At 28.0% G+C, this 14208-nt stretch overlaps 1 protein-coding gene across 4 annotated transcripts; it reads left to right on the top strand.

The window, feature by feature from the left end:
• The first annotated feature begins 345 nt into the window (after positions 1 to 345).
• LOC145180523 (protein FAM76A-like) lies at positions 346 to 6388 on the top strand. Of its 4 annotated transcripts, XM_090082944.1 has the most exons (12): positions 412 to 532; positions 1093 to 1141; positions 1436 to 1508; positions 2109 to 2169; positions 2959 to 3111; positions 3543 to 3700; positions 4135 to 4204; positions 4536 to 4598; positions 4752 to 4853; positions 4945 to 5127; positions 5227 to 5597; positions 5699 to 6388. In XM_090082944.1, the coding sequence occupies exons 6-11, from the start codon at positions 3651 to 3653 to the stop codon at positions 5563 to 5565; spliced, it is 807 nt and encodes a 268-aa protein (XP_089939070.1). In that variant the 5' UTR covers positions 412 to 532; positions 1093 to 1141; positions 1436 to 1508; positions 2109 to 2169; positions 2959 to 3111; positions 3543 to 3650; the 3' UTR covers positions 5566 to 5597; positions 5699 to 6388. The 4 variants fall into 4 exon arrangements, with proteins under 4 accessions (XP_089939069.1, XP_089939068.1, XP_089939070.1 ...); XM_090082943.1 differs by lacking the exon at positions 1093 to 1141 and having other exon boundaries at positions 346 to 532; positions 1444 to 1508; positions 5702 to 6388; XM_090082942.1 differs by lacking the exon at positions 1093 to 1141 and having other exon boundaries at positions 346 to 532; positions 1444 to 1508.
• Positions 6389 to 14208: the final 7820 nt, after the last annotated feature.

Here is a 14208-nt window from a genome sequence, read left to right as displayed (position 1 = left end):
GTAATTTTTTTACAGTAAAAATCGTATTCTAACCATTGCTTGAAATTGTCGGTTGTCTTATGGTTAGTTAAATACAGTTATAAGTTGCAAATTTTACAATCTTTTTTTGGTTTTTTCTTCATCTTTATCAGTCACTTATGAAAATTGGCGCTATATTAATGCAAATTATGATTAAACTCGTGAGCAATTGTGTTTGTTTATTTTCGACGTTGTGTAAAATTACTTCGAAAATTTGATTTATTTTAATATTGATAAAGATGTTTGTATTTCATTTGTTATCATACGTTAGTAACGGAAAAACCAAACGGCGATGCTTAATGGGCATAAACTTAAAAGTATGGACCTTTTCAAATGGAACAAACTTCATAAATCAACGAACGTCTTTTTTAACTAAACGTCCGCAAAAATTATCCATAAGATTTAAAGTGTACATTGTGAGCAGTCGCTAAAAATGGCGGGACTTTTTGCCTGTACAAACTGCCATAGTCGTCATGCTTTTGAAAATTTAAGTAAAGAAGATCAGCTTTGTAAGGTGAAGTATGTTTTAAAGCATTTTTTTTTTAGTTTCTCTCAAATTGTTTTAGTTTGACCGTAATTTGTCGGTAATAAATAATTTAATTGCAGCGTTACTACAATTGTAACTGACTGCACTGTTGTTATCACTCTCATAGTAACAATAGAGTTGTCACTGTTATAATTGCAGCAACGCGTCAACAAAAAGATTTCATTTGCTAACAGTTAAGGTAGAAGTAAATATGGTGAACAGTAAATTCCTTCATTTACCTTGTTTTGAATTATTCTTAAAACGAATTCTGATATTACATTAATAATATTTTTTTCAGTGAATCACTATTAGCAACGAAGTGTGTTCTAACACATTTTTATAAACACAGAACGGACATTAATTAATTGATTAAAATTAGAAATTATCAAAGTCTTTCTGAAATTTTGCTTACAAGCAAAATGAAGTATTGTTTTGTTTTCTTTGACATTTTCATGAATTGCTGTATGCTTGTTAATGTTAGATTGTTATAGAAATTTTTATAGAAATCAAAGAATGATCTAATTTGTAGATTAGTTTTTATGTTTTAGTATTTGCAAATCATCCAACAAAGCTACAAGTTTTAATGTCATTGGTTTTGTATCTTTAGACTATTTAAATAGTTTTTTTTAACTGTAGTCTTATTTAGAAAATTCATTATTATTTTTTGCTTTTATAATTTTTCACCTTTTCACTCTAACAGTTTTTTGATAGTGTTATTTTGCAGATGAAACTTTTTCAAAATAATGTTTTAATAAGTTTTGCATAGGCTAATTTTTGAATTTGCTGAAAATTTTATAATCTTAACTCATAGTGATTCTCTCATCTTAGTTGTTCATTTCTAATATATTTTGAAAATAAGGGGTTATTTTGGCTTACATTTATGAAAAAAAGTTGTTTAGGCATGCAGAAAGAAGTTTCCACTTGTTCAATGTAGCTATTGCCGTTTGGAATTTCACATATTCAAGTAAGTCAAAATATTTCATTCAAATTGTTATAGATTTTGCATGGAAAGATTAATAGGTATTCATTTTATATAAATACCAATGCATAAAAATTCCTGTTTTTCCCTATTTTGTATTGGTATCATAGGACAGTTTTCATAAAGATTGACTGATCCAGTGACCACACAATACATTCCATACTGAGACGATGATGTCTATTGAAAATATCATAAATTTTGCACCAACATAAATTTCTTGCATTAAATGGAAGAAATAGTTTAACTAGTCTTTCACAGATGGCTCTCTGTAATTTCTTAGTTGTATTAGAAATGGTTAAAAATTTAAATAAATAATTATTAACTAAAAAAATTTTTATCGAAATTAAATGACTTAGGGTGTAAAGACTTATTATAACCAAAAAGTAAAAAGTGTTTCTCTCTCCCATTTTTTTATTTCCCAATTTTTAATTTTTTTAAATACAGATCTTGGTTTTTATTTTTTCTAAAAATTTCTTGCAGATCAGAATCTAGGTTCAGATCCAAACCCAATCTCTACTATACACTAATAAGTTATTTTTGCAATTATCATATTTGGTATCTTTCTTATTTCTTTCATGGTTTTAGGAAACTTCATGGAGTACCAGTTTGCACAAAGTGTTCTTACAATATCGAAACTTATGGGGAGGTAGTTTTAATTTTTGATTTACTGTCTTATCTGAAATAAAAACTATATATATATATATATATATATATATATTTGTATAAGCGCTTTCCAATATTAGTTTCAACATTTTTGCTAAACGGGGGGTTATACCATATAATTTTACGTTTACGATATTTACTTTGATGTTTGTCTATTTGCGGTTGGTAGGTGAGTTTTGAATTGTATCCTGATTTACATAAAGACTCTTCATACGGAAGAATAGAGTTATTGAACACAGTTTCATTTATTGCCATAGTTGATAATCCTGACTCAATAGTGATTACATGGAAGATTGTAGCACAATGCAAGCCCTACAATCAAGCAGCAAAAGTCTGTAATCTTTGTCTTCGTGAAAAATTTCATATATTATCATACAAAGGAGAAAACTTACTTAACAAAAGATATGAAATAATATCAAAGTGCCTTCATGCAAAGAAATTTTTGCTATCCTTATTCGACACCAGGGACTAAAACCTTTGACGTCTTTTTGTTTAGTTTCGGTTTAGTAACGTCAGAACTCGTTCTACCATGATTTTAATTTGTAATTTTTAAACGGTTTTTAAGTAACGATATATACTATATATATAGTGTATATCGTTACTTAAAAATGAACACATATATGTATATATATATATATATATATATATATATATATATATATATATATATATATATATATATATATATATATATATATATATATATATATATATATATATATATATATATATGTGTGTGTGTGTTCATATTCATATATTCATTTGAATTTAGCCCAAAAAATGCAAGTATTGTCAGACAAATTCTGCTTTCAAAAAGAATCTATGCTCCCACTGTTCCAGTTCTGAGAAGAAATATGGTAAACCTTTAAAATGTCATCAATGCAAACATGATTGTGCTTTCAAGAAAAATAGTCAAGACACACAGGTTTACTTGATTCTTTCAAGAAGTATTTTGATTTTGTGTTTTTGTCATCAAAAAGTTATAGAATTTTTATTTTGCAAACAAATTATCATAATTAGTTATCAAAAAAAAAAAAAAATTATTTTTTAAGAAAATGTTTAAATTAAAGTTTAGAATATATGCTTAAAAGATGATTAGGATTTAGAACGGTAAATAACATAAGTTTCTAGAAAATTTCCGCTTTTTTTTGGGAAAGAAATGATATCTAAATATATCTAAAAAAAATTGGTTGTGAAAATAGATACTGCAGATGAACTCAGACTGCTTCTATCATTAACTTGACCACCTGATAACAAAAGCAGTTTTTTTTTTAACCACTTTTTAGTATTATCACTGTATTGGTTTCTTATAATATTACTTTGTTTTTTACTCTTTTATTTATGTAACATTTACAGATTGGAAGACTTTTGTGTTTACACTGTACAATAGAGCATAAAAGAAAGCAGCATAAGTTGGAGAAACAAGAGCGTAAAAAAAACGAAAAGCAAGATCAGAGTGCTAAAATGTCAGAAAAGCAGGAACAAAACTTTAGTAAAATCTCTAAAGCACTCAAGTAAATATAAAAATTTTGCCAGGTTTTTTCTTCTAAAAAGTAATTCTAAGGGGAAGTATAAATAAACAGTTCAAATATATATTGTCCAATTTTTTTCATATTCTTTTAAATTAGCATATGCACAACTCTTTGATTTGAACACCATTGAATTTCATAAAATTAGTAGCTCTGCTTTAGAAACTCATCATAATATTTCGGCCATACACTAGTGGTAGTGATCTATCAAGTAGAATATTGGCAACTTTAAAAGCTGAAAATCTAAAAATATTTTTCAAGTGAAGAGTTCAAATGAGCCCAACAAGTAGGGGGAAAGGGGGGTAGTTCTTTCTTAGATAATATTCTTTAGTTGCCTAGCTTTTAGTGTGCAAACTTGTGTTTTTCAAAATGTTTTTTAATAAAAGTTAAATTTAGTAAGTATTCTCTTTTTTTTTCAGCACAGATAAGGGAGATAAGGAAGATATGTTTGTTGATCCAATCTCTAATATCACAAAACTGAGAGACCAGGTATATTTCTGCATAGTTATGAAATTTTGAGGTCTTTTAGACCAATAATGAAAACATAGACACAATTAAATACTGTTAAATAGTAGAAAAGAAATCAGGATATGTTAGTGAAAAAATTTAAAAATATACAAATTATTGAGTAAATTATTTAGTTATCAAAAAACAAATTGTTTGCAGCAGGTACTTAACATATTTAGGTCGTAATTAAGCCTAAAGGCTTATTATTATTGTAGATTAGATACAAGAGGTGCATCTAGAAGTATTGTGATGTTGCAATGAGTTAGAAACTTTCAGTTTTTAGTTAAAATAACAAATTTTTCTGAAAATTTAGATAGCGTCATTAAAGAGGAGTATCATACAGAAAGAAAAAATCATCTTGGAGAAAGATAAAAAGGTAATTATTTTTAAAAAATGTTTGCAATCTTGTTTTTTCCAACTTAATATCCCAATTTTCATGTAAACATAGTTATCGCCTACCAATTTATGAATGACCAATTAGCAAAGAATTGTTTATTAGACTTTGCTTCTTTGTTTTTGTTTTATTTAGATAGCTGAATTTCAAGCAGAAACATGGGAAAAAGATAGAATAACTCGTCAAAAAATCCAAGGGATACAAAAAGAGTTTAATGAACAGTTAGAAAGCTTAAAAGTAAATTTTATATTGTGTAAGCTCTAAAGATTTTTTAATTTTTTTTTTTTTTTTTTTTCTTTATTTTTTTTTTTTTTCTGTTGTTTTTTAGACTGAAAATCAGATGTTAAAGAAACAAATCTCATCATCTGCCAATGTAAAAAAGACACCAAAAACCAATCATCCTATAAGTCGCATACGAATTGAGCCGGATAAACTTTCTAATACCATAAATTCCGAACGAAAGGTTTTTACTGCCAACACTGAAGAAAACATAATAAATGAAGTTGATAAAGTAGGATTGATTTAAACATTTCGTATTTCGTCGTTTATTTTACTGGAAAGAAAAAAAAAATTTCTGTGTATTTTACATTTTGTTTTGTTGATTTTTAAGGTAAAATTTGAAGTAAATGAAGATAAAGCAAATATTGAAGAAACGTCACCATCACAAGCGACACCGTCATCACCACAGCGTCACAAGCGACACCGTGGCGATGACGATAGTGATATTGAAGAGTACAATGAACAGCAAATCATAAAGAAAAAGAAATGCAAAGTGATTAGTGATGATGAAGATGAGAGTGACAATAACTTAGTCGGAGTTTTAAAGAACGAGACCCCTGCCATTCAAGGACTTTTGGATTTAAAGGAAACAAGATCAGAAATGTTAAGTGAGCCCCATTCTTCAGATGATGAAGGGACATTTCAAGGATTCTCTGATGGCGAAAATTAGCATACATCTGAAATCCTGTATCGATCTTGAAGGTTAAATGATTTCTTTTCTTCATTTGTTTCGCTAATATTTATCCATTAATATCCTTCGTATTTTTTCTTAACCTTTCTTTTTTTTTTCTCTTTCACTTTAGCAGATGGAGATGTTAGATGAAAATGGAGATGACACGGAGAGGACGAAGTTTTGTTTACCCTAAATGATCACTTTTCTCTGATGATGTCACTTTTTGTTTGTTTGTTTTTCGTTTTGTTTTTTTCCACCAAATTTTATAAATCTATATTAATTTTTTGTGAAAGTTCCCCTTTCTAATTGTTATAATATTTATTTGACCTTCTGAAAACGATGCTACGAAAGAATAAGCATGTTATATAGCAAATGTGCTGCTTTTAAGATTAGTGAATTATAATCCGCTTTTGCGTTTTTTTAAAAATTACAACTCCAGAACTAAGTTTGTCAGAAACAAATTATGCGGTACAATAATAACACTAAGAAACGATTTATTTATGTCTATGTTCCTGCAGAAAGAAATGCTAGTTATGCGATTATTGTTTGACTTAATGATAATTTTATAATATTCATAAGAAAATTATAACAGTTATATATATATATTTATATGTGTGAATATTTGACAATGTGATTGTTTTCCATTTGGGGAGCGTTTAATCTGATATTTGCTCTCTCATTTTTTCAGCTATATCATGCTATAGATCCCCAATTTCCATAGCAATAATCAATTGTTTTTTTTATGATCAAGACTATGTAAATATTAATTTTATGGTTTTGATGCCAGTATGAAAAACACTCGTTTTTGTTACACCACTTATTTGTTTTCTAGTTTTATTGCTTTGCTGTAATTTCAATAATCTGCAACTTAGAGAATAAATATCTATTTAGAGTGAAATTAACCAGGTTTTGCAGTGGAACTCGTAGGGTGATAGGGCCATTGGCTGATGTTATCTAGATAACGGGTTTTTTACTTATATGTCAGTTATTAATTTGTTATTAGTATTATTGTTAGGGTGCATGTGTCTCGTCAAATGATACTCGTGTATGGTTTGTGTAATGGTAGGCTAGTTGACTTCTAAGATTTTAGACGTACGTAAAGTTTTGACAATAAAATTTTACAGCAATTAATACTAACTTCTGAATTGAAAAAGATGTACTAATACCACTTACTCTGGTAGTCTTTCGCGTCCTTTTATCATACTTAAATTTCGATGAATTTTTAAAACTCAGTGTTTCTTAAATCAGGTGTTGTTCTAGAATAAGAAATTAATTTTATCTGCAAGGTCGTGTAGTTATTTTATTTCGACCTCTAATTTATGGTACTCTGCAACATATTTTGTCTCTGGTCTCGATCCATTTGTATAAATTATATTACAGTTACTGTCAACCAGGATAATTTTGGCCTTTATTTGCGATTTTGTTTCCCTGCAAATTATTTATGTTTTTATATTTAGTTCTGATAAATTATTGCCTAATGAAGTTCTTTCTGATCTATTAATCTTAAAGGAACAAGAAAATAATTTGAAAGAAAGCAAAATCACAAATAGTGGCCAAGAAAAGTCACCTTAATTGACGGTACAGAACTGTCGTCAACCTTATTAATTGAACTACTACAATTTTTTTCAGTATAGTTACAACCGAGTTTCAAGTCGTTATTGCAAAAACAATTTCATATTGTGTAACTGTTTTGCTTTTCATGCAATTTTTGTCCACTCTGCTTTTTAAGCTGTCTCGAACTTTTCGATGAGTAATTTGTCTGAAGAGTGAGAATAACAACATCTATAATAATAACTATACCCAGAACACTGTTTATCAATTTTTCTGAGTCGAGTAAAAAAGTAAATCTTATGTTTATTACAATAAGCAAAAAAAAAAAAAAAAAAAACCCTCGCCAGAATTAAAAGTAAAAACTATGAGCGTATTTAGAAAGAAAAAATTAAATAGCTTTTTGAATTCGTATTTTCTCTAATCAATCTCAAAAACATCCGAAGAACCTAAACTTAATCTCGTAGAACGCCTACTAAAAACCTATTGTATTAATGAACTAAGCAAGAAAGCAGGTTATGGTATATGGGCGTGCATAAATTACAACGAAATTGATTGTTTTAAGAATTTTAATGGTTGTTTAGTACAGGTACATCCCTAAAAAAACAACTTTGTATTTCCAGTTTATATGTAACATTTTAAAAGATTAATTTGGTTCAAAGACCAAACACTGAAGTTATGAGAAGGTCATCAACAAAATTATTTGCAGTATCCATCTACAACTTTTTAAAAAGATTGCACCACAATTCTATAAATGGTTACAACTTTTTTTTTACGTTTCTAGAAAGTGTTTAACTCATAAAACATGTGATCGTACTCAAACTTTTCTTATCAAAACGTTAAATGAGTTCCAAATATGTTGAGTAGGATGTTCTTCCAACGTGTAAACAAACACTTAACAATTTAATTAAAATTGAAGTTTCTTTTGAAAAATTTTTAAAAGTAAAAAAACTGTTCTTTGCTTGATATTAAAATGTTTGTATAGCGTTAGAATTGCCTCTTAAAATTTATACTCACCATGTTACCTATTGTTCGCTTTAAACTCACCATCTCAAATCAGCATGAAAAATATAGCATCAGAGGTAAGCATGAAATAAAAAGTTCATACTAAGCTATTAAAGCTTAGTATATGAGCCATTTATTTCAAAACCATCGTTTTTTATCAACGAATTATAAAGAATACATCTTATAGACGTTTTGTAAATTAATGGCTAAATTACAGCACATTAGAAATTTTGCCAAGCAAGTTACTAGAAAACACGGCAGTAAGTAAATTTTAATTGGCTGATAAAGATAACAAGTAGTTGAAAATACTGCAATTAAAAGTAAAATTGATTTTTTTAAAGAAAGGAAATTTCTTGCAACTAAAAGAAAATTTATTGAATGATTCGGATCCTCAATTTCCGAATTAAATTGCGTCGTTGCGTCTATATCCTTCATTGGTTTTTTCAACCATGTTTTTAGCGTTATTTGCAAGATGATTATCAGGTATCAAATTATCTATTGTCTCCTGCTGCGTCATTACGTGCTAGTAAAGACAATTATTATTTAAAAGGACCAACAATATTTTATGTTTAGAGATATGTGTTGGGGTTGAGAGAGAGAGAGCGAGAGAGAGAGAGAGAGAGAGAGAGCGAGAGAGAGAGAATATGACACGAGGAGTGACTTAAATATCTTGATGATATTTAAGTCATATTTAAATATGTTGTTGATATTTAAGTCGGTCCTCGCGTCGTATTCACTTTCTTTCTCAAACCCGTTATTGAATCTCTAATTTCTCGATTGTTCCCGCAATATTAGTTAACCTTACCTTTTGGTTCCAACGGAAATTTGTTACTTATTTAAAACCATCGATTCATCTTAGTTGTTTTTAACAGTCTGAACTTTTCTAAGTTTTATTTTCTTAAATATTATTGATAGATTAAAAAAAAAAGACATTAAAAACAGAATAAAGAAGAATTGTTTACGTTTAGAGAAATTTATTACGTAAGACTTACGTAATCAAAATTACTTTTTTTTTTTTGTTTATTAATGTTTGATATGACGATTCGTTAACCCGATCTGCACTGGGCTCTGAAAATAACGATCTAGACCTGTGGGAGTTAGATCCGCCCACAGCTTACATGTTCTTTTAAAAACAAGTTTACTGCGAATTATTCAGTATTTTGAGGTTTAAATCACAGTTGTAGCTTTAAGGTGGATACACCCCACCATAAATAAATTCTTTAAAGTAATTAATAAATAATCAAAAACCTTCGAAATAAGTTGAAATTATTATGCCTAATAATTTTTTTTTTTTAGAAGAAGAAATCTTGATTGTCCGACTTTTGCCTAACTAATTCAATGCAATTTACCCAAAAGTGAGGATGATTTAAAACAAGATATCTCTAGATCAATACAACCTGTGAAGCTGAAATTTTCAGATTATATTCTTAAAAGATCGGTAAAGATTATAAACCAAAATAATTTATTGTGGATGCATGGGACATTTTAAAATATTCATAAAACATTTTAAAAGCAATTTTTTATAGCTTTTGAAATTTTTTAATAAAAAAAAAAGCAGAAAAAACTTTGATTCTATAAGTATTTGTAATTTGGTTCATTAAGTCAATAAAAAAAAGTCATTCAAATGAGCCAACTAATGATAAAAACATACTGAAAATTCAAGTCACTAATGTGTTCCAAACTGAAAATATCATGTTTTAAAATTTACGAATCGCTGAAAAATGACTTTTTGATAAAATTTAAAAGAAAACTTAAAATTTAACATATTGTTAACGAAACATCGACAAATTAAAATCCTCCACTCCTATCTAAATCACCAATCTTTTTTAAAATCCCCAATCCTATTATATCGTGAGTCCTTTTCTAGTTCTTTTTAAGATCTGTAAATCTTTTATAGTTAGTGTTATTTTTAGTTATTTTAGTGTTTAAAATGTTTCTAGAGCTGGCTGAAAAACAAGGATTAGAAAATGATGTACAAATCTGAATTCAAGGATTAGAAAATGATGTACAAATCTGAATTCAAGGATTAGAAAATGATGTACAAATCTTTTCATTGAACTTACTACAATAAAACAATAAAAAAGTGTTATAATACCATTTAAACATATTGTTAAAATGCAATGTTTTTTTTTTGCTAGCTTTAAAGTTATTATTTTACCGATAAAGAGGCCAGCCCTGCTAGAAAAAGCCAAGCTGACCTCGATATCATTTTTTATTTTTTAGCAAAAATTCATATAAGCGCAATTTTAAAACTAGCTCGTTTTCCGGGCTAGCTCGGCAAACGGACTAGCATAACTTTTTTTTTATCATCAGTTGGTTTGAAATATTTATATTATATATTTACATAATTATAAAACAAAAAGATCAGGATAAAAATTGTCAGAGTATTGGAATTATTTTAGATTTTAAAGCCATCTTCAGCGCGAAATTATTGCAATGCTAACGTGTGCCGGTATAGTTTATATACTAAGACATACATTTATTTTATATTAAATCCATCAAAGTTTGCTTTTTTGGAAATTCTTTTTACGATGACAGAAAAACTATATAGCTAAGTCCGCCATATTACTCATTTTAAATCAAACATAAAAAATGAAACACACAATATGGTTTGTTTGGGGCTGAAGTAAATATTGTTTGTTTGAGATTGGTTAAGTAATGAATACTTTAGAATTAGAGGTTTTCAAACGCCATCACAGGGGCAAATAAAAACTTTTTGATTCAAAGATTTCATTAAACATTCTTATTCGAAATATAAGATAATAAATTAGATAATAAAAATTTGTTGTTAAAATCCAATTAACGGTTTAAATTATTATATCAGAACTAAAAATCATAATTTAAATCTAGAAAAAAATATAAGTTAAACGTTTCGTTAAAACATAAAAACCATTTGACAAATTTAAAGTCACACGGTTCGTATCTTACAAACAAAACAATATTATTTATGAGTAATTAATGATTTCAATCGTCGAAGAACAGTTAAAATAATTAATCATTACGGAAAATAATACATTTATTAAGATTAATTAAATGATTTCATCAACGGTTAAGCGTAACAATGTGACGATTGCGTTTGTTTATTGTAGTTTTTTTTTTAGGGCGTTTAATTATTGTAGTTTTTTTTATGGCGTTTAATTGAAGCGGAAGTTTCACTAAAAAAAAAAAAGCCACCACAATTAATTGTGCCGCAGTGAGGTTTGAAATGAACACTTATTTGGGGGTAAGTCCCGTTGGGATCAGGTTTGTTTCTTCGTCAGGTAAAAGAGTTGACGACAATAAGTATGAGTGGTACCGATAGTTTGCAAGTCGATTTTTGCGGGTAGAAAAGTTGAGTAAATAATCGTATATGTTCGGTTGCGACTGATCACAAGTTAATCGACAATATTCGGTTATGAGAAGGATTAAGTTTTATCTAATCATTGAGAAGTAGGAACTATGTGCGATTAATCATTGAGAAGTAGGAACTGTGTGCGATTAATCATTGAGAAGTAGGAACTGTGTGCGACTAAATATTGAGAAGTAGAAACTGTGTACGATTAATCATTTAAGTTGGTTTGCTGGTACTTTTACTTATAAGATAATTGACATCTGTAATGAACAAGACCGATAAATCGCTGATCGTTCCGGTTAGAAACGATTACCGATTTTATTCTCATATGAAAGCATGATTAAAGACATTACGTACCGAATGAGGCAAAAGCTAGACAAACCATATTTTTTAATCGCAACCGAGCACGTGCAATTAATTTTTAATTGTCGGTAACCGGTAACAACCAGCGAAAAAAATGGAATGGTAATGAGTTACAATGTAGGTGAAAAAATGAATGAATTAAAAGACAAATAGCGTTTTTTGAGATTGTCCTTTTTTAAAGATGGTGATTTCAAACACTATGGTGAAAACAACCAATATTGTAAAATATCAGTATTACAAAATGATTGTCAAGAACTTGATTACCTTCCATATATGGGCGTTCATGAATATACTAAGCAATAACGTTCTTGGGGTTGCAGTTAAAAGCCCTGAAAGTAAAGTTGCATTAGAGTAAATTGAAAAGGTTTTTTTTTTACTTTTTATTCATTATTTGAGTGGTGAAGTTCTAAGCTTCTTATCTTGCATACACCTGAAGCAAAAGATAAAATAATAAAGGTCTACTTTTTAAAAATAAATATTTTATGAGTTGTTTTAGTTGAATAATATTTATTAACAAATCTAGCAATACTTTTCTTTTAATTTACTGAGTTTGTATATTTTAATTTGTAACTCTGAAAACTCTTCCAATTGAAAAACTTTTAATAATTCCGATTTTCTTATTGGCTGATTTTTAAATATGTGAAAAATGAAAACAGTTCTTTTATTTCTGTGCAACTTATTTTTATTGAAACATTAGTGTAACTTTCATAACATCCTTAACATATTTGATATCACCCAGCTACGATGTTTGGAACGGAAAAGAACGTTTAATCTTCAAGTTGCTATTTTTTTTTTACCGCGTTCAAATCAAGAAGCAAGTTTTAAGAAATTAGAGAATTTTATTTACAGTTACAGCGATAATTCATAAAAAGTAAAGAAATCAAACAATTATGAAGTAAGCCATAAAAAGCGTGCTAATTCTCAAAATAACTCCCACGGACTTGTTTTTGTTTTAGAAATTAGTAATTTATATGTATTCGTGTATTGACATTTACAATAAAACTATTTACAGCAAATACAGAGCATTATTCATCCTCCGCACAAACCATAAAACAAAAAAATTAAATTTTCAAAATAACTTTTTGAATAAAACAAAAAATATATATATATATACTTTTTTTTTTCGATTTCGCCGACTTTTAAAAGTTAATGGTAATATATATTCTATTAAATTGATAGATATTAGTTTTCTTTGGACAAAATTTAAAAAACCAGTCTTACATTAAGTGTTGAATTTGACGAAATAACATCCAAATGTTACAATTTATCAAAAAGCAATATTTGTATGTTTGATATAAATAATGTGGTTCACAGAAATCAGTATTGCATAAAAGTTCTGTTACTAAGCAATTAAACAGTTAAATGGATTGATGAATCTTTACAACATTACAACTCAATGGGAAAAAATATTTACATAACTTGACATAATTGTCATTAATAAATACACCTTGACTAGTTGAATAAACGAAAACCAGACGAATGACCTTGTAATAAACACTCTAAAGGATCAAAAACTTTTAAGTACATAAAAAATAAAATCAAAGTCTCCATGACAACTGATATAATTTTGAAAAATATCCAAAACTTTATCCAAAAAAGTTTCTTTTTTTTTTTTTTTAATGTTCAATTAAAATTATTACAAAAAATGATTTTGACACGATTGTTGCGCACGCGCAATACATCATAAAATTCGATTTTATTGTAAATGTACACTTCAAGGAAATATTCGGATGTATTTTCGGCTTTGAATACAAAAATATAATCTTAAAACAACTTCAACAGTCGATCAAAAACTTTTCCGTAATATTTTTAAAATCTTAGAAGGAGGAGATCGAATTAGACTTTTTCCAAATAAAACTCTGAACGTCGTTGCATTTTTTTAAATTGTTATTATTTGATACGCTTATTATCATTATTTTTTTTTTTAGAAAAAAAGCGCGTGTGTCATAATTATGTGCGAGTTAAAATTTTACTTTTGGACCTGAAGCAAAAATGTCATTCAATAAAAACCATTGAAATACTTTTCCGCATTAAGTTTATAAAATAAACAAAAGATGCAACAACTTGCATATATAATTTTATAGTTTCGGCTTATCGTGAGTTAAAATGTAAGATTCATAGCGACCAGTCACAAGGTTTAGAAAAACTCTCTTTTAAATAGCTAAATTTTTGCAAACAATGTAATATGGAATCAAGGAAGTCTTGAAATAACAACATTCTTCCAATATTCGTCATTTTTGTAGCAAAACTATTATTCATTGAGTTTGAGCTTTTTTTGTTTTCTTCTCTCCGTATCATTCAGCTTTCAACTCGTTACTTTCTCCTTCTTTCTTATCACCCTTCATAAGAATTTGTGACATCTTATTAAATAATCTTCATTGCATGTTCATTAC

The sequence above is a fragment of the Hydra viridissima genome, unplaced genomic scaffold (assembly GCF_058129835.1).
Source record: "Hydra viridissima isolate aposymbiotic clone 2 unplaced genomic scaffold, HvirCarnegie_v1 scaffold_3, whole genome shotgun sequence".
In the NCBI taxonomy this organism is placed as follows: domain Eukaryota; kingdom Metazoa; phylum Cnidaria; class Hydrozoa; order Anthoathecata; family Hydridae; genus Hydra; species Hydra viridissima.
This window is presented reverse-complemented; position numbering and strand designations above follow the sequence as displayed.